Source organism: Ranitomeya variabilis, chromosome 5 (genome assembly GCF_051348905.1).
Source record: "Ranitomeya variabilis isolate aRanVar5 chromosome 5, aRanVar5.hap1, whole genome shotgun sequence".
Taxonomy (NCBI): Eukaryota; Metazoa; Chordata; class Amphibia; order Anura; family Dendrobatidae; genus Ranitomeya; species Ranitomeya variabilis.
In genome coordinates this window covers 272,432,897-272,452,790 of record NC_135236.1, presented here as the reverse complement: position 1 = coordinate 272,452,790, position 19,894 = coordinate 272,432,897, and the positions used below count along the sequence as shown (strand labels likewise).

Sequence of the window (19,894 nt, the reverse complement as noted above, 5' to 3'; positions counted from 1 at the left end):
GGAGACTCTCCTTCAGGCCCTGGGATCCATATTGATGTAAAAAATAAAGAATTAAAATAAAAAATATGGATATACTCACCCGTCCGGTGGCCCCTGGACCTTACCGGTTGTAAGCGGCAGCCTCCGTTCCTAAGAATGAGGAGTTTAGGACCTGCGATGACGTCGCGGCTTGTGATTGGTCGCGTGAGCGGTCACATGAGTGGTCACGCGACCAATCACAAGCCGCGACGTCATCGAAGGTCCTAAACTCCTCATTCTTAGGAACGGAGGCTGCCGGTTACAATCGGTAAGGTCCAGGGGCCGCCGGACGGGTGAGTATATCCATATTTTTTATTTTAATTCTTTATTTTTTACATGAATATGGATCCCAGGGCCTGAAGGCGAGTTTCCTCTCCTTCAGACCCTGGGAACCATCCAGGATAGCTTCCGATACTTGTGTCCCATTGACTTGTATTGGTATCGGGTATCGATATCGGCGATATCCGATATTTTTCGGGTATCGGCCGATACTATCCGATACCGATACTTTCAAGTATAGGAAGGTATCGCTCAACACTAGTCTTGACATTTATTATGAAACTGTATAAATAAAATGAAATGGTGAGATGTCACTCAGCTAAACTCCCCCTCCCTGCGTACACTAGAATCATGAATAACATCCCTAATAAGAGATGCGGGGATAAATGCTGGTTGATCTGAAATACAAAGAGCATTCTGAAGGGCCTGTCGTTGTCTTTCTTGAAGAAGTGGTTTCTCATAATGGATCCGTATCCAGGGAGCTCCTGTGAGGAGGGAGAATGTTAGAGTTTGTGAGTATTTCTTTCATCTTATCATATAATGGAGATGTGCATCATTACAATATTACAAAAATGTAAGATATATCGAAAATATACAGTAGCAGTTCTTCAGATGTTCTCTGATTACCAGGGCCCGCCTGGCAGTCAGGAAGGTGAGCGCCAGAAAATGGTTTATTAACAGTGTCACTGACCCATGTCTTACTGCAATCGTGTACTCATATTCATCTTCATAACAAACTAAGCACTTAGAAAATCTAAAGAATTGTTTTTTACTTGCCTTGTAAGTATGCTTTACCTTTCTCTACACGCTGCCCCACTCTCACCAGCAGTTCTGCTCCAACACTATGGTTAATTACATCTGTAGCTTTCTTTCTCCCAGCTCCAAGTGCATTCAGGATTTCGGCAATAGGTCTGGCTCGGATTAACTCCACTGTACCTAGATATATTATAAAGTTTGTCATATTTTATTAAATTGGTTTGAAATACAAATAATTTCTATTGTGCTCCAAAAGAGACATTGAAAGGAAATAAAATTTGTGCTGTTGATGTGTTGAAACTGACACAATAGATCAAGAGTCACCTGAGCTCCAACCCAAGGTGTTCTGCCCATTAATTAGTGCAGCAAGTTAATTCACAATGTAGTACCAGTTGTCACCATTAGAGGTCATTAGGTACACATTTATCCTGTTCTGTATTCAGGAGCATAACGCTTTAAGTCTGTGTTCTGACTAGAACCACCCCCCCTGGTTTCCCGGGCAAGAGTAGCCATTTTCCCCCGGACCTTGAGTCTTAAGGCCCCGTCTCACATAGCGATTTACCAACGATCACGACCAGCGATACGACCTGGCCGTGATCGTTGGTAAGTCGTTGTGTGGTCGCTGGGGAGCTGTCACACAGACAGCTCTCTCCAGCGACCAACGATCAGGGGAACGACTTCGGCATCGTTGAAACTGTCTTCAACGATGCCAAAGTCCCCCTGCAGCACCCGGGTAACCAGGGTAAACATCGGGTTACTAAGCGCAGGGCCGCGCTTAGTAACCCGATGTTTACCCTGGTTACCAAAAAAAACAAACAGTACATACTCGCCTTTCGGTGTCCCTTGCCGTCTGCTTCCTGCTCTGACTGAGCCGCCGTACAATGAGAGCAGAGCGCAGCGGTGACGTCACTGCTGTGATCTGCTCTCACTTTCCGGCCGGCAGTCAGTCAGAGCAGGAAGCAGACGGCAAGGGACCTGAAGGACATCAGATGGTGAGTATGTAGTGTTTGTTTTTTTTTACATTTACGCTGGTAACCAGGGTAAACATCGGGTTACTAAGCGCGGCCCTGCGCTTAGTAACCCGATGTTTACCCTGGTTACCAGTGAAGACATCGCTGGATCGGTGTCACACACACCGATTCAGCGATGTCAGCGGGACCACAACGACCAAAAAAAGGTCCAGGCCATTCCGACACGACCAGCGATCTCACAGCAGGGGCCGGGTCGCTGGTACGTGTCACACATAGCGAGATCGCTACTGAGGTCGCTGTTGCGTCACAAAACTAGTGACTCAGCAGCGATCTCGCTAGCGATCTCGCTATGTGAGATGGGGGCTTTACACACATGTTCCTGGCTCTCTCTTCCTGCAGATCATTGCTCTTGATATGCGGATTCCGGTGAGGCGCAAATGTAGTTACATGTGTGTGTTATGTTAGAACAGTTATGCAGCCACTGTGTAGCAGAGTGTGTAGTTAGGCATGTTGTGCTTTATTTCATATTGCTGTTTCTCTGTATGTAGATAGATGTTTGCCTGTATAAAGTAATACAATGCTGACAGCCTGAACCTGCCATAAGATAGCCATGATAACTGTGTATCTGCCTTATCCTGTGTTCAGTGTTAGCTCTCTAATCTCTCGGTTATTCATGTTATTGCATCTTGTAATATGCTGTAATATGCCAAGTACTCATGCACTGTTATTTCCTTTGTAGGTTTTACCTGATCATCCATTATATGGAATACCTCACAATATCATCTACTATTGTTGTTCATCATTCACCATCTCAATAAATATAGACTTAAGAACCTATACAGTCTGTTTACTGAGGCAATGGATGAAGGTTTAGCCATATGCTAGAATCCACACAGCATCATACGTGGAGGAAGGCAGAACACAAGGCAAATCATCATTCAGAACATTTAACATCACAGCTGCATTAAAGAGAAGCAGTTTTCAGTCATTTAACCCCTTTCTGACATCTGACGTACTATCCCGTCGAGGTGGGGTGGGCCCGTATGACCACCGACGGGATAGTACGTCATACGCAATCGGCCGCGCTCACGGGGGGAGCGCGGCCGATCGCGGCCGGGTGTCAGCTGCATATCGCAGCTGACATCCGGCACTATGTGCCCGGAGCGGTCACGGACCGCCCCCGGCACATTAACCCCCGGCACACCGCGATCAAACATGATCGCGGTGTAGTGGCGGTACAGGGAAGCATCGCGCAGGGAGGGGGCTCCCTGCGGGCTTCCCTGAGACCCCCGGAGCAACGCGATGTGATCGCGTTGCTCCGAGGGTCTCCTACCTCCCTGCTCGCCGCAGGTCCCGGATCCAAGATGGCCGCGGCATCCGGGTCCTGCGGGGAGGGAGGTGGCTTACCGAGTGCCTGCTCAGAGCAGGCGTTGGTAAGCCTGCAGCCCTGCACAGCAGATCGTCGATCTGAAAGAGTGCTGTGCACACTGTCAGATCAATGATCTGTAATGTCCCCCCCTGGGACAAAGTAAAAAAGTTAAAAAAAAATTCCCCACATGTGTGTAAAAAATAAATAAAAAAAATATCCTAAATAAAGAAAAAAAAAAAAAATATTCCCATAAATACATTTCTTTAGCTAAATAAAATAAAAAAAACAATAAAAGTACACATATTTAGTATCGCCGCGTCCGTAACGACCCAACCTATAAAACTGCCCCACTAGTTAACCCCTTCAGTAAACACCGTAAGAAAAAAAAAAAAAAAACGAGGCAAAAAACAACGCTTTGTTATCATACCGCCGAACAAAAAGTGGAATAACACGCGATCAAAAAGACTGATATAAATAACCATGGTACTGCTGAAAACGTCATCTTGTTCCACAAAAATCGAGCTGCCATACAGCATCATCAGCAAAAAAATAAAAAAGTTATAGTCCTGAGAATAAAGCGATACCAAAATAATTATTTTTTCTATAAAATAGTTTTTATCGTATAAAAGCGCCAAAACATAAAAAAAATGATATAAATGAGATATCACTGTAATCGTACTGACCCGACGAATAAAACTATTTTATCAATTTTACCAAACGCGGAACGGTATAAACGCCTCCCCCAAAAGAAATTCATGAATAGCTGGTTTTTGATCACTCTGCCTCACAAAAATCGGAATAAAAAGCGATCAAAAAATGTCACGTGTCCGAAAATGTTACCAATAAAAACGTCAACTCGTCCCACAAAAAACAAGATCTCACATGACTCTGTGGACTCAAATATGGAAAAATTACAGCTCTCAAAATGTGGTAACGCAAAAAATATTTTTTGCAATGAAAAGCGTCTTTCAGTGTGTGACGGCTGCCAATCATAAAAATCAGCTAAAAAACCTGCTATAAAAGTAAGTCAAACCCCCCTTCATCACCCCCTTAGTTAGGGAAAAATAAAAAAATTAAAAAATGTATTTTTTTCCCATTAGGGTTAGGGTTAGGGCTAGCGTTAGGACTAGAGTTAGGGCTAGGGTTAGGGTTAGGGCAAGGGTTAGGGTTAGGGCTAGGGATGGGGCTAGGGTTAGGGCTAGGGTTAGGGTTAGGGCTAGGGTTGGGGCTAGGGTTAGGGCTAGTGTTAGGGCTAGGGTTGGGGCTAGGGTTAGGGCTAGGGTTAGGGCTAGGGTTACGGCTAGTGTTACGGCTAGTGTTAGGGCTAGTGATAGGGCTAGGGTTATTGCTAGGGTTAGGGCTAGGGTTAGGGCTAGGGTTGGGGCTAGGGTTGGGGCTACAGTTAGGGTTGGGGCTAAAGATAGGGTTAGGGTTTGGAATACATTTACGGTTGGGAATAGGGTTGGGTGTGTCTGGGTTAGAGGAGTGGTTAGGGTTACTGTTGGGATTAGGGTAAGGGGTGTGTTTGGATTAGGGTTTCAGTTATAATTGGGGGGTTTCCACTGTTTAGGCACATCAGGGGCTCTCCAAACGGGACATGGCATCCGATCTGAATTCCAGCCAATTCTGCGTTGAAAAAGGAAAACAGTGCTCCTTCCCTTCAGAGCTCTCCCGTGTGCCCAAACAGGGGTTTACCCCAACATATGGGGTATCAGCGTACTCAGGACAAATTGGACATCATCTTTTGGGGTCCAATTTCTCCTGCTACCCTTGGGAAAATACAAAACTGGGGGCCAAAAAATAAGTTTTGTGGGAAAAAAAGGATTTTTTATTTTCACGGCTCTGCGTTGTAAACTGTAGTGAAACACTTGGGGTTTCAAAGTTCTCACAACACATCTAGATAAGTTCCTTGGGGGGTCTAGTTTCCAATATGGGGTCACTTGTGGGGGGTTTGTACTGTTTGGGTACATCAGGGGCTCTGCAAATGCAACGTGACGCCTGCAGACCAATCCATTTAAGTCTGCATTCCAAATGGCGCTCCTTCCCTTCCGAGCTCTGTTATGCGCCCAAACAGTGGTTCCCCCCCACATATGGGGTATCAGCGTACTCAGGACAAATTGGACAACAACTTTTGGGGTCCAATTTATCCTGATACCCTTGTGAAAATACAAAACTGGGGGCTAAAAAAACATTTTTGTGAAAAAAAAAGAATTTTTATTTTCACGGCTCTGCGTTATAAACTGTAGTGAAACACTTGGGGGTTCAAAGCCCTCAAAACACATCTAGATAAGTTCCTTAGGGGGTCTACTTTCCAAAATGGTGTCACTTGTGGGGGTTTTTAATGTTTAGGTACATCAGGGGCTCTCCAAACGCAACATGGCATCCCATCTTAATTCCAGTCAGTTTTGCATTGAAAAGTAAAATAGCGCTCCTTCCCTTCCGAGCTCTGCTATGCGCCCAAACAGTGGTTTACCCCCACATATGGGGTATCGTCGTACTCAGGACAAATTGCACAACAACTTTTGTGGTCTAATTTCTTCTCTTACCCTTGGGGAAATAAAAAAATGGGGGCAAAAAGATCATTTTTGTGAAAAAATATGATTTTTTATTTTTACGGCTCTGCATTATAAACTTCTGTGAAGCACTTGTTGGGTCAAAGTGCTCAACACACATCTAGATAAGTTCCTTAAGGGGTCTACTTTCCAAAATGGTGTCACTTGTGGGGGGTTTCAATGTTTAGGCACATCAGGGACTCTCCAAATGCAACATGGCGTCCCATCTCAATTCCAGTCAATTTTGCATTGAAAAGTCAAATGGCGCTCCTTCCCTTCCGAGCTCTGCCCTGCGCCCAAACAATAGTTTACACCCACATATGGGGTATCAGCGTACTCAGGACAAATTGCACAACAATTTTTGGGGTCCAATTTCTTCTCTTACCCTTGGGAAAATAAAAAATTGGGGGCGAAAAGATCATTTTTGTGAAAAAATATGATTTTTATTTTTACGGCTCTGCATTATAAACTTCTGTGAAGCACTTGTTGGGTCAAAGTGCTCATCACACATCTAGATAAGATCCTTAGGGGGTCTACTTTCCAAAATGGTGTCACTTGTGGGGGGTTTCAATGTTTAGGCACATCAGGGGCTCTCCAAATGCAACATGGCGTCCCATCTCAATTCCAGTCAATTTTGCATTGAAAAGTCAAATGGCGCTCCTTTCCTTCCGAGCTCTGCCATGCGCCCAAACAGTGGTTTACCCCCACATATGGGGTATCAGCGTACTCAGGACAAATTGTACAAGAAATTTTGGGGTCTATTTTCTCCTGTTACCCTTGGTAAAATAAAACAAATTGGAGCTGAAATAAATTTTTTGTGAAAAAAAGTTAAATGTTCATTTTTATTTAAACATTCCAAAAATTCCTGTGAAACACCTGAAGGGTTAATAAACTTCTTGAAAGTGGTTTTGCGTACCTTGAGGGGTGCAGTTTTTAGAATGGTGTCACACTTGGGTATTTTCTATCATATAGACCCCTCAAAATGACTTCAAATGAGATGTGGTCCCTTAAAAAAAATGGTGTTGTAAAAATGAGAAATTGCTGGTCAACTTTTAACTCTTATAACTCCATCACAAAAAAAAATTTTGGTTCCAAAATTGTGCTGATGTAAAGTAGACATATGGGAAATGTTACTTATTAAGTATTTTGCATGACATATGTCTGTGATTTAAGGGCATAAAAATTCAAAGTTGGAAAATTGCGAAATTTTAAAAATTTTCACCAAATATTCGTTTTTTTCACAAATAAACGCAAATTATATCGAAGAAATTTTACCACTATCATGAAGTACAATATGTCACGAGAAAACAGTGTCAGAATCGCCAAGATCCGTTGAAGCGTTCCAGAGTTATAACCTCATAAAGGGACAGTGGTCAGAATTGTAAAAATTGGCCCAATCATTAACGTGCAAACCACCCTTGGGGGTGAAGGGGTTAATTAACTCACCCCTTATTGTGTTAGTTAATTAAATGTTTGACCAAATGTAGCAGTTGATAATTTTGTATGGCTCCAGAAGGATGATGTAAATATCCAAATGGCACTTGGCGGAAAAAAGATTAGACGCCCCTTTAATAGAACAAACCTTCAAGTGTATGACCAGGACTAGGTCTTGAACATTTAAAGGGTTCTTCCCTCAAAAAACATAGGGTAGGAGATAACGTTCTGATCACTGGAGATCCAACTACTGAGACCAGGACCAATTCGGAGACCAGCACCTTAAAACCCAGAGGATAGACCTCTGGAGTCTCATCCTGAATGGAGCAGATGTATGCATGAAGGGTATCTGCTCCTTTTATTGTCTCTATTAGCTATTCCCACAGACAAACAATGAAACGGAGGCTACCCATGCACACCTGTGCTCTATTCAGGATGCAGGCTTCCCCTATGGTAGCCCTGTTCTCAAGGTTTTAACCCCTTCACGGCATGCAGGTTTTGGTGCGGCCTTCTGCGCTGAGCCTGCATCTTTTCCCATACATGACAGTTGATTTAATCAGCTGCCATGTGCCTTTAACAGCCGCCGGTGGATTGGAGCTCCACCCGCAGCTGTTAACCATTTAATTCCCACTATCAGAGATTGACAGCAGGATTTAACTGGCTAACAGCCGCAGGTGGACCTCTGATCCGCGGCTGTTAAAGGCACATAACAGCTGATGAAATAATTAAACATGCTCCAGCCGCTCATCTGCACCCCTGTCATGTGATTGCGGGGCGCTCATAGGTAGTCATGACAGCCGGAGGTGTGCAGAATACCCGTTTGCCTATCATTATGATACTCCAGTGGCTGGCGTTCATAAGCGATTGTGATTTCTGCTATACATAGCAGTGCTGAAGAACTGCTATGTATAGCACAAGCGATCAGATGATAACAGCTTCGACAAGTCTCCTAAAGGGACTATTGAAGTCAGTAAAAAGTGAAAAACATTTTTTTAAAAAATATGAAAAAAAAATAATTAAAAAAAAGTTCAAATCACCTCCCTTTTGTCCCATTGAAAATAAAACAATTGAAAAAAAAACACATTTGGTATAGCGGCATTCAGAAATGTCCAATCTATCAAAATACAAAATAAATTAATCTGATAGATAAACAGAGTAACGAGAAAAAAATCAAAACACCAGAATTACCTTGCAATAAGAGGCAATCAAAACATCGTACCTACGCAAAAATAGTATCAATAGAAAGTCAGCTCAGGACACAAAAAATAAGACATCACTCAGCCCCAGAACCTGAAAAATGGAAACGCTACGGGTCTTCAGAATTTTTCTTCAACACTTAAATAAAAGAAAAACTATATGTTTGGTATCAGTGTCATTGTATTGACCTGGGGAATCATATTGCCAGGTCAGTTTTACCATATAGTGAACATGGTAGATGAAAAAAAAAAAAAACATTGTGGAATTGTACTTTTTTCTGCAATTTCACGGCACTTGGGATTTTTTTCTGTCTTCCAGTGCACTATATGGTAAAATCAGCAGTGCCATTCAAAAGAACAACTAGTCTATCAAAAAAGCGCTCATATGACCATATTCATGAAAATATAAAATGATATGGCTCTTGGAAGAAGGTGAGGAAAAAACAAAAACGGAAAATGGCCATGGCATTAAGGGGTTAAATCCTTGATCTAAGAAAAGCTGGGGGTCCCAGCAATCAGACCTCAGTGCTCAGCAAGTAATCCCATATCTGATGGATATGGGATAAGGTGGATAACTTGTGTCCTTTGGAAATAACTTTTTAAGCCTCCGAATGTAAATAGTAAAATAACAAGTAAATGTAAATCTAATATATAAAGCTGAATGTGTGTATGTATGTATGTCTGGGATTGGCATCTGAACCGTCGCAGCTACAGCCACAAAATTTTGCACAGTCACACGTCTGGACCCCGAGAGCGTCATAGGCTATATTGTGAGGTGAAATTTTAACCCCGCGCTTTCCAATTCACCAAACAATTTTGCCCCTATCTACATAATGGGGAAAAAGAGAAAGGAAAAGTGTTGGAGGCGTCGCAGCTACAGGCACAAAATTTTGCACAGTCACACGTCTGGACCCTGAGAGCGTCAAAGCATTGTTGTGAGGTGAAATTTTAACCCCGCGCTTTCCAATTCACCAAACAATTTTGCCCCTATCTACATAATGGGGAAAAAATGAAAGGAAAAGTGTTGGAGGCAAATTAACAGCTGCCAGATGTGAACAAGGGGGACTTAAAGAATGAGAGCGATGGCGCCAAGGAGTATATACTGTACAGTTCTAAGGTGGGGCCCCGACATGGGATAATCACCAAACCACCACGGGGATATGAACACACACACAAAATGCGCCACACACTACCACGTGCTCGAACACATATACCACCCTCAGCGCACATTTCACCACACATACACCAACCTCGCCACATAAAAGTTGAAACACAAAAGTCGCCGCTCAAAACTCGCCACGCGCAAAACTCTCCACATGCAAAACTCGCCACACGTGCAAAACTCACCTCATGGAAAACTCGCCACACACAAAACTTGCACACGCGGAAAAATTGCCACATGCACAAAAGTTGCAACACATGCAAAACTTGCACATACTCAAAAGGCACCACACATAAAACTCGCCACGCGCAAAACTCGCCATTCGCAAAACTTGCTGCACACAACTTGCTACACTAACCTGTCACATGCAACTCGACACACAAAAAGTTGCTACACGCATGTCGCCACACAAAACTCATCTCACAAAAGTCGCTACATGCATGTCGCCACACGCAACTCAACACACACAACTTGACACACGAAACTCGCCCTAAAACAAACACAAGTCTGGTATTATCCTTCAAAAATAAAAATCTGATTAATAAGCTGACAAACTACAAGAGCAACAAATGTACCATATAGGAATCCGGCAGCTGTCAGTCACATGACCAGTCTATTATGTGTATGTGTGAGCTAATATATACTGCCAGGGGGTGGGCTTACTGTTGGCTGCGGATTTATCAGGCTGCCAATTTAGCTTACAAATACTGAGGTAAAAATACTGACCAAATAACGTGTGAACGAGGTCTAATACAGGAGGAGATGACACACAGATATATACTATATACAGGAGAGATGACACACAGGTATATACTATATAGAGGAGGAGATGACATACAGGTACATACTACATACAGCAGGAGATGACATACAGGTATATACTATATACAGAAGGAGATGACACACAGGTATATACTATATACAGGAGCAGATTACCTACAGGTATATAGTATATACAGGAGGAGATGACATACAGGTATATGCTATGTATAGGAGGAGATGACATACAGGTATATACTATATACAGGAGGAGATGACACACAAATGTATACTATATATAGGTGAGATGACACACAGGTATATACTATATACAGGAGGAGATTACATACAGGTATATACTATATATAGGAGGAGATGACATACAGGTATATACTATATACAGGGGAGATGACACATAGCAGGTATATACTATATACAGGGGAGATGACATACAGGTATATACTATGTACAGGAGATGACATACAGGTGTATACTATATATAAGGGAGATGACAAACATGTATATACTGAGGTGAAAATGAGAGGTGTGAGGTGAAAATGAAAAGGTGTGAGTGCAAAATGAGAGGAGTGAGGGAAAATAGTGGAGTGATCGGAAAATGACAGATGTGAGGTCGAAATGACCTCAGTTAGGGGGGAATGAGAGGAGTGAGGGGGAAAATAAGAGGAGTGAGGGGGAAAATGAGAGGTGTGAGGGAGAAAATGAGAGATGTGAGGGGGAAAATGAAAGATGTGATGGGGAAAATGAGAGGCGTGATGGGAAAATAAGAGAAGTGAGGTGCTATAACTAACCACAGATATTTACTATGCCCAGGCAACGCCGGGCTCTTCAGCTAGCTTAGATTTACAATCTCCATGCTTTTCTCATGGTCAACTTTATGTGGCCTGTTCAAGAGTTGGAACAGCCAAAAATCTGTTTGTCTTTGCACCTGAAGGAAAAACTAAGAATGTCGTTTATCAAAAGGCTCTTGAATAAGTAGTAGAAGATTACTTCACATTACTTGGCCAATTTAGTTAAATCTGTGTGGAATATCTCTGGTGTTGAAATATATGTTGTAAAATGCTTCTATTAGCTTAGTTTTTGCCTTTTAATAATTACATTTCTATCTTTGTTTTGTGTTTTTTTTGTGCAGAATAAATTTTTGGTAACACATTCTATTTTGCTAACAGCAGTTATTACCCCGGGCGAAGCCGGGTAGTACAGCTAGTATATTAATATTAATATATATACATAATTTACTGATTGCAGGCAGAGTTCTTATAAATGGTGAGGAATTAAAACTCAAAGGTGCCAATTCATCAAAGCTTTTATGCAACCTTTCACATACACATGGAGAGACCTGTCAGTCACTGCTACAGGGTACGGAGAAGCCATTAAGAACTCGCCTGGTCCAGCATGACTCGGTGCCTGGCAGCTTTTAAAGTATGTTTTCCTGTGAAATGTGACAGCCATAGGACAACAATCAGTCATACACTGCACAAATCTGGCCTTTATGGAAGTGTGGCAAGAAGAAAGCCATTTCCCAAAGATATCCATAAAAAGTGTTGTTTATAGTTTGCAAGAAGCCACCTGGGAGAATCGAACTTTTTGGCAACAATGCCAAACGATATGTTTGGCATAAAGGCAACACAGCTCATCACCCTGAACACACCATTCCCACTGTCAAACATGCTGGTGGCAGCATCATGGTTTGGGCCTGCTTTTCTTCAGCAGGGACAGGGAAGATGGTTAAAATTGATGAGGAGATGGAAGGAGCCAAATACAGGATCATTCTTGAAGAAAACCTGTTGGCGTCTGCAATAGGCCTGAGACTGGGACGGAGATTTGTCTTCCAACAAGACAATGATCCCAAACATAAAGCAAAATCTACAATGCAATGGTTCACAAATAAACGCATCCAGGTGTTAGAATGGCCAAGTCCAGACCTCAATCCAATCGAGAATCTGTGGAAAGAGCTCTGTGGAAAGAGCTGAAAACTGCTGTTCACAAACAATCTCCATCAAACCTCACTGAGATTGAGCTGTTTGCCAAGGAAAAATGGGCAAGAATTTCAGTCTCTCAATGTACAAAACTGATAGAGACATAACCCAAGCGACTTGCAGCTGTATTCACAGCAAAAGGTGGCGCAACAAAGTATTAAGTTAGAGGGAACGAATAATATTGCACGCCCCACTTTTCAGTTTTTGAATTTCATCAAAAATTTAAAATAACCAATAAATTTCGTTCAACTTCACAATTGTGTTCCACTTGTTGTTGATTTTTCACCAAAAATTTACATTTGGTATCTTTATGTTTGAAGCATGATATGTGGGAAAAGGTTGAAAAGTTCCTGGGAGCTGAATACTTTCGCAAGGCACTGTATGTAATGAAAATGGATCTGTGGAAATATTTAGGGCCTGATTCATCAAGCAGTTTATGACAGAATTCTGACAAACTGTTTGAAATTTTTACAAAAATGTAACTACTTTTGTCAATTTTCTGCCTGCTCTTTGATAAGTAGGCAGAGCTATAAGGGAGGAGTTGGCCAAGCCTGTTTTGACAAATTCATTATAAGTAAATTGCCCCAGAAATGTACGCTACCAGCCCATGGATGGAGTAGCAAATTCATTAAGAGGCATGCAACACTCAATTCAGGGCCTTAATATTTTGTTCAGTTTTATTAGTGACATCACACTTTCCCCCGTACCAGAAGTCCGCTACCTCAGAGTAACCCTTGACTCTGCCTTGTCCTCAAACCGCACATCCAAGCTCTTTCCACCTCCTGTCGCATCCAGCTTAAAAATATCTCCAGAATCCGTCCTTTCCTCAACCCTCAATCTACTAAAATGCTTGTGCATGCCCTCATCATCTCCCGCCTTGAATACTGCAACATCCTTGTCTGTGGCCTCCATGCTGACACCCTTGCACCTCTCCAGTCCATCCTTAACTCTGCTGCCCCACTAATTCATCTCTCTCCTCGTTACTCCTCCACTTCTCCCCTCTGCAAATCTCTTCACTGGCTCCCATTCCCTCAGCGTATCCAGTTCAAATTACTAATAATGACCTACAAAGCCATCCTGTTGTGATTTTGCTTTTTGCTCCCTCTAGTGGTCATTAGTGATTTGACTCTGGAGCTTCTGTCTTTTCCTATATCCTCACCTGGGCCGTTAGTTCAGGGGCGTTGCTATATAAGCTCCCTGGACCTTCAGTTCAATGCCTGGCATCGTTGAAATCAGAGCTAATCTGTTGTGCTCTTGTCCTATGATCCTGGTTCCTGTATTTCAAGCTAAGTCTGCTTCCTTGCTTTTTGCTTTTGTTTTGTTTGGTATTTTTGTCCAGCTTGTTCCTATCTGTATCCTGACCTTTGCTGGAAGCTCTAGGGGGCTGGTGTTCTCCCCCCGGACCGTTAGACGGTTCGGGGGTTCTTGAATCTCCAGCGTGGATTTTTATAGGGTTTTTGTTGACCAGATAAGTTATCTTGCTATATTCTGCTATTAGTAAGCTGGCCTCTCTTTGCTGAACCTGGTTCATTTCTGTGTTTGTCATTTCCTCTTACCTCACCGTTATTATTTGTGGGGGGCTTGTATCTTGCTTTGGGGTCCCTTTCTCTGGAGGCAAGAGAGGTCTTTGTTTTCTTCTCCTAGGGGTAGTTAGATTCTCCGGCTGGCGCGAGTCATCTAGCGATCACCGTAGGCATGATCCCCGGCTACTTCTAGTGTTGGCGTTAGGAGTAGCTATTTGGTCAACCCAGTTACCACAGCCCTATGAGCTGGATTTTTGAATCTCGCAGACTTACACGTTCCTCTGAGACCCTGTCCACTGGGGTCATAACAGTATGCCAGGCCAGTATTAAATGTTTAATGCATTGCAGAAGTGGGATTATAAGAAAGAAAATTTTGAGGTTTTTTTTTTCCCTCTCTCATTTTTTTTTTTTTTTTTTCTTTTCCCCTTTACCTCAGAGTGGCTTAAGCTTGCTGCAGACATGAATGTCCAGACCTTGATTACAAGTGTGGACCAGCTTGCCGCTCGTGTGCAGGGTATACAAGATTATGTTACCAGAAATCCTAGGTCTGAACCCAAGATTCCGATTCCTGAACTGTTTTCAGGAGACCGATTTAAGTTTAGGAATTTCAGGAATAATTGTAAATTGTTTTTGTCCCTGAAACCTTGTTCGTCTGGAGACTCTGCTCAACAAGTAAATATTGTTATTTCATTCTTACAGGGTGACCCTCAAGATTGGGCTTTTTCGTTGGCGCCAGGAGATCCGGCATTGGCTGATATTGATGCGTTTTTTCTGGCGCTCGGTTTTCTTTATGAGGAACCCAATCTTGAGATTCAGGCAGAGAAAGCCTTGCTGGCTATGTCTCAGGGCCAGGACGAGGCTGAGGTGTATTGCCAAAAATTTCGGAAATGGTCCGTGCTGACACATTGGAACGAGTGTGCACTGGCCGCTAATTTTAGAAATGGCCTTTCTGAGGCCATTAAGAATGTTATGGTGGGTTTTCCCATTCCCACAGGTCTGAATGATACCATGTCCCTGGCTATTCAAATTGACCGGCGGTTGCGGGAGCGCAAAACCGCAAATTCCCTCATGTTGTTGTCTGAACAGACACCTGATGTGATGCAATGTGATAGAAAAACCGCAAATTCCCTCATGTTGTTGTCTGAACGGACACCTGATTTGATGCAATGTGATAGAATCCTGACTAGAAATGAGAGGAAAATTCATAGACGCCGGAATGGCTTGTGCTACTACTGTGGTGATTCTACACATGTTATCTCAGCATGCTCTAAACGTATATCTAAGGTTGTTAGTCCTGTCACCGTTGGTAATTTGCATCCTAAGTTTATTCTGTCTGTAACTTTGATTTGCTCACTGTCATCTTATCCTGTCATGGCGTTTGTAGATTCAGGTGCTGCCCTGAGTCTTATGGATCTCTCATTTGCTAAGCGCTGTGGTTTTATTCTTGAACCATTAGAAAATCCTATCCCTCTTAGGGGTATTGATGCTACGCCATTAGCAGAAAATAAACCGCAGTATTGGACACAGGTTACCATGTGCATGACTCCTGAACACCGCGAGGTGATACGTTTTCTCGTTCTACATAAAATGCATGATTTGGTTGTTTTGGGGCTGCCATGGTTACAGACCCATAATCCAGTCCTTGACTGGAAGGCTATGTCAGTATCTAGTTGGGGCTGTCGTGGTATTCATGAGGATTCCCTGCCTGTGTCTATTGCTTCTTCTACGCCTTCGGAAGTTCCAGAGTATTTGTCTGACTATCAGGATGTCTTTAGCGAGTCCAGGTCCAGTGCATTGCCTCCTCATAGGGAATGTGACTGTGCAATAGATTTGATTCCAGGCAGTAAATTTCCTAAGGGAAGACTGTTTAATCTGTCGATACCTGAACATACCGCTATGCGTTCATATATCAAGGAGTCTCTGGAGAAAGGACACATCCGTCCGTCTTCTTCCCCTCTTGGTGCGGGATTCTTTTTTGTGGCTAAAAAGGACGGATCTTTGAGGCCTTGTATTGACTATCGGCTTTTAAATAAGATCACTGTCAAATTTCAGTATCCTTTGCCGCTGTTGTCTGACTTGTTTGCCCGGATTAAAGGTGCCAAGTGGTTTACCAAGATAGACCTTCGTGGTGCGTACAACCTTGTGCGCATTAAGCAAGGGGATGAATGGAAAACCGCATTCAATACGCCCGAAGGTCATTTTGAGTACTTGGTGATGCCTTTTGGGCTCTCTAATGCCCCTTCAGTTTTTCAGTCCTTTATGCATGACATTTTCCGGAACTATCTGGATAAATTTTTGATCGTTTATCTGGATGATATTCTGGTTTTTTCTGATAATTGGGACTCGCATGTGGAGCAGGTCAGGATGGTCTTTAAAATTTTGCGTGAAAATTCTTTGTTTGTCAAGGGCTCAAAGTGTCTTTTTGGTGTACAGAAGGTTCCCTTTTTGGGGTTCATTTTTTCCCCTTCTGCTGTGGAGATGGACCCAGTCAAGGTCCGAGCTATTCTTGATTGGACTCAGCCCTCGTCAGTTAAGAGTCTTCAGAAGTTCTTGGGTTTCGCTAACTTCTACCGTCGTTTTATCGCTAACTTTTCTAGCATTGTGAAACCTTTGACGGATATGACCAAGAAGGGCTCCGATGTGGTTAATTGGGCTCCTGCTGCCGTGGAGGCTTTCCAGGAGTTGAAACGTCGGTTTACTTCGGCGCCTGTTTTGTGCCAGCCTGATGTCTCGCTTCCCTTTCAGGTTGAGGTGGATGCTTCAGAGATTGGAGCAGGGGCCGTTTTGTCGCAGAGAGGCCCTGGTTGCTCTGTTATGAGACCTTGCGCCTTTTTCTCTAGGAAGTTTTCGCCTGCAGAGCGAAATTATGATGTGGGCAATCGGGAGTTGTTGGCCATGAAATGGGCATTTGAGGAGTGGCGTCATTGGCTCGAGGGTGCTAAGCATCGTGTGGTGGTCTTGACTGATCACAAAAATCTGATGTATCTCGAGTCTGCTAAACGCCTGAATCCTAGACAGGCCCGCTGGTCATTGTTTTTCTCCCGTTTTGACTTTGTTGTCTCGTATTTACCAGGTTCAAAAAATGTGAAGGCCGATGCTCTTTCCAGGAGCTTTGTGCCTGATGCTCCTGGAGTCGCTGAACCTGTTGGTATTCTTAAGGATGGTATTATCTTGTCAGCTATTTCTACAGATCTGCGACGTGTGTTGCAGAGATTTCAGGCTGATAGGCCTGATTCTTGTCCACCTGACAGACTGTTTGTGCCTGATAAGTGGACCAGCAGAGTCATTTCCGAGGTTCATTCCTCGGTGTTGGCAGGTCACCCAGGAATTTTTGGCACCAGAGATCTGGTGGCCAGATCCTTTTGGTGGCCTTCCTTGTCTAGGGATGTGCGGTCATTTGTACAGTCCTGTGGGACTTGTGCTCGAGCTAAGCCTTGCTGTTCTCGTGCCAGCGGGTTGCTCTTGCCCTTGCCTGTCCCTAAGAGACCTTGGACACATATCTCCATGGATTTCATTTCTGATCTTCCGGTGTCTCAAGGCATGTCTGTTATCTGGGTGATATGTGATCGCTTCTCCAAGATGGTCCATTTGGTTCCTTTGCCTAAGCTGCTTTCCTCTTCCGATCTGGTTCCTGTGTTTTTCCAGAACGTGGTTCGTTTGCACGGCATCCCTGAGAATATTGTGTCAGACAGAGGATCCCAGTTCGTTTCCAGATTCTGGCGATCCTTTTGTAGTAGGATGGGCATTGACTTGTCGTTTTCGTCTGCTTTCCATCCTCAGACTAATGGACAGACGGAGCGAACTAATCAGACTTTGGAGGCTTATTTGAGGTGTTTTGTTTCTGCTGATCAGGACGATTGGGTGACCTTCTTGCCATTGGCTGAGTTTGCCCTTAATAATCGGGCTAGTTCCGCCACCTTGGTTTCGCCGTTTTTCTGCAACTCTGGTTTCCACCCTCGTTTTTCTTCGGGTCATGTGGAACCTTCTGACTGCCCTGGGGTGGATTCTGTGGTGGATAGGTTGCAGCGGATCTGGAATCTTGTGGTGGACAACTTGAAGTTGTCACAGGAGAGGGCTCAGCGCTTTGCAAACCGCCGCCGCGGTGTGGGTCCCCGACTACGTGTTGGGGATTTGGTGTGGCTTTCTTCCCGCTTTGTTCCTATGAAGGTTTCCTCTCCCAAATTTAAACCTCGTTTTATTGGTCCTTACAAGATATTGGAAATCCTTAATCCTGTATCCTTTCGCCTGGATCTTCCTGTGTCGTTTGCTATCCACAACGTGTTTCATAGGTCCTTGTTGCGGCGGTACGTTGTGCCTGTGGTTCCTTCTGCTGAGCCTCCTGCTCCGGTGTTGGTCGAGGGCGAGTTGGAGTACGTGGTGGAGAAGATCTTGGATTCTCGTCTCTCCAGGCGGAGGCTTCAGTACCTGGTCAAGTGGAAGGGCTATGGTCAGGAAGATAATTCCTGGGTGGTCGCCTCTGATGTTCATGCGGCCGATTTAGTTCGTGCCTTTCACGCCGCTCGTCCTGATCGCCCTGGTGGTCGTGGTGAGGGTTCGGTGACCCCTCACTAAGGGGGGGGGTACTGTTGTGATTTTGCTTTTTGCTCCCTCTAGTGGTCATTAGTGATTTGACTCTGGAGCTTCTGTCTTTTCCTATATCCTCACCTGGGCCGTTAGTTCAGGGGCGTTGCTATATAAGCTCCCTGGACCTTCAGTTCAATGCCTGGCATCGTTGAAATCAGAGCTAATCTGTTGTGCTCTTGTCCTATGATCCTGGTTCCTGTATTTCAAGCTAAGTCTGCTTCCTTGCTTTTTGCTTTTGTTTTGTTTGGTATTTTTGTCCAGCTTGTTCCTATCTGTATCCTGACCTTTGCTGGAAGCTCTAGGGGGCTGGTGTTCTCCCCCCGGACCGTTAGACGGTTCGGGGGTTCTTGAATCTCCAGCGTGGATTTTTATAGGGTTTTTGTTGACCAGATAAGTTATCTTGCTATATTCTGCTATTAGTAAGCTGGCCTCTCTTTGCTGAACCTGGTTCATTTCTGTGTTTGTCATTTCCTCTTACCTCACCGTTATTATTTGTGGGGGGCTTGTATCTTGCTTTGGGGTCCCTTTCTCTGGAGGCAAGAGAGGTCTTTGTTTTCTTCTCCTAGGGGTAGTTAGATTCTCCGGCTGGCGCGAGTCATCTAGCGATCACCGTAGGCATGATCCCTGGCTACTTCTAGTGTTGGCGTTAGGAGTAGCTATTTGGTCAACCCAGTTACCACAGCCCTATGAGCTGGATTTTTGAATCTCGCAGACTTACACGTTCCTCTGAGACCCTGTCCACTGGGGTCATAACACATCCACAACCTGTCTTCTCCATATATCTCTGAGCTAATCTCCCAATATCTTCCCTCATGTAATCTCCGGTCCTCCCAAGACCTCTTTCTCTCCTCCACACTTATTCGCTCCTCACCTAATCACATCCAAGACTTCTCCTGAATATCCCCCATCTTCTGGAATTCTGTGCCCCAACACGTCTGACTATCAAACACTTTCGGATACTTCAGACGGAACCTGTAAACCCACCTCTTCAAGAAAGCCTACAGCCTGCAATGACCCCGCTGCCTCCTCACCACTACTGGAGCTACCGCCTCACCAACATCGGAGCTGCCGCAACCCCCTAACCTACTGTCTCCTTCCCCACCATCCTGTAGAATGTAAGCCCGAAAGGGCAGGGTCCTCGCCCCTTTGTATCAGTCTGTCATTGCTAGTCTGTTTACTGTAATTTGTATGTAAACCGCTTCTAATGTACAGCACAATGGAATCAATGGTGCTATATAAATAATAATAATAATGTAGGCCCGCATGACAGTATAGTGCTAGTAAGGGTCACTGG

At 43.9% G+C, this 19,894-nt stretch overlaps 1 protein-coding gene across 1 annotated transcript in view; it reads right to left on the bottom strand.

Annotated features, from left to right (window-relative positions):
- Positions 1-408: 408 nt before the first annotated feature.
- TYMP (thymidine phosphorylase) overlaps positions 409-19,894 on the bottom strand; it is a 60,629-nt gene continuing 41,143 nt past the window's right edge. Inside the window, exons 10-11 of the mRNA XM_077264321.1 lie at positions 1,093-1,233; positions 409-782 (exon numbers count right to left, since the gene is read on the bottom strand). Coding sequence (XP_077120436.1) covers positions 613-782; positions 1,093-1,233 — 311 coding nt within the window. The 3' untranslated portion in view covers positions 409-612. The remainder of the gene's footprint in view (positions 783-1,092; positions 1,234-19,894) is intronic.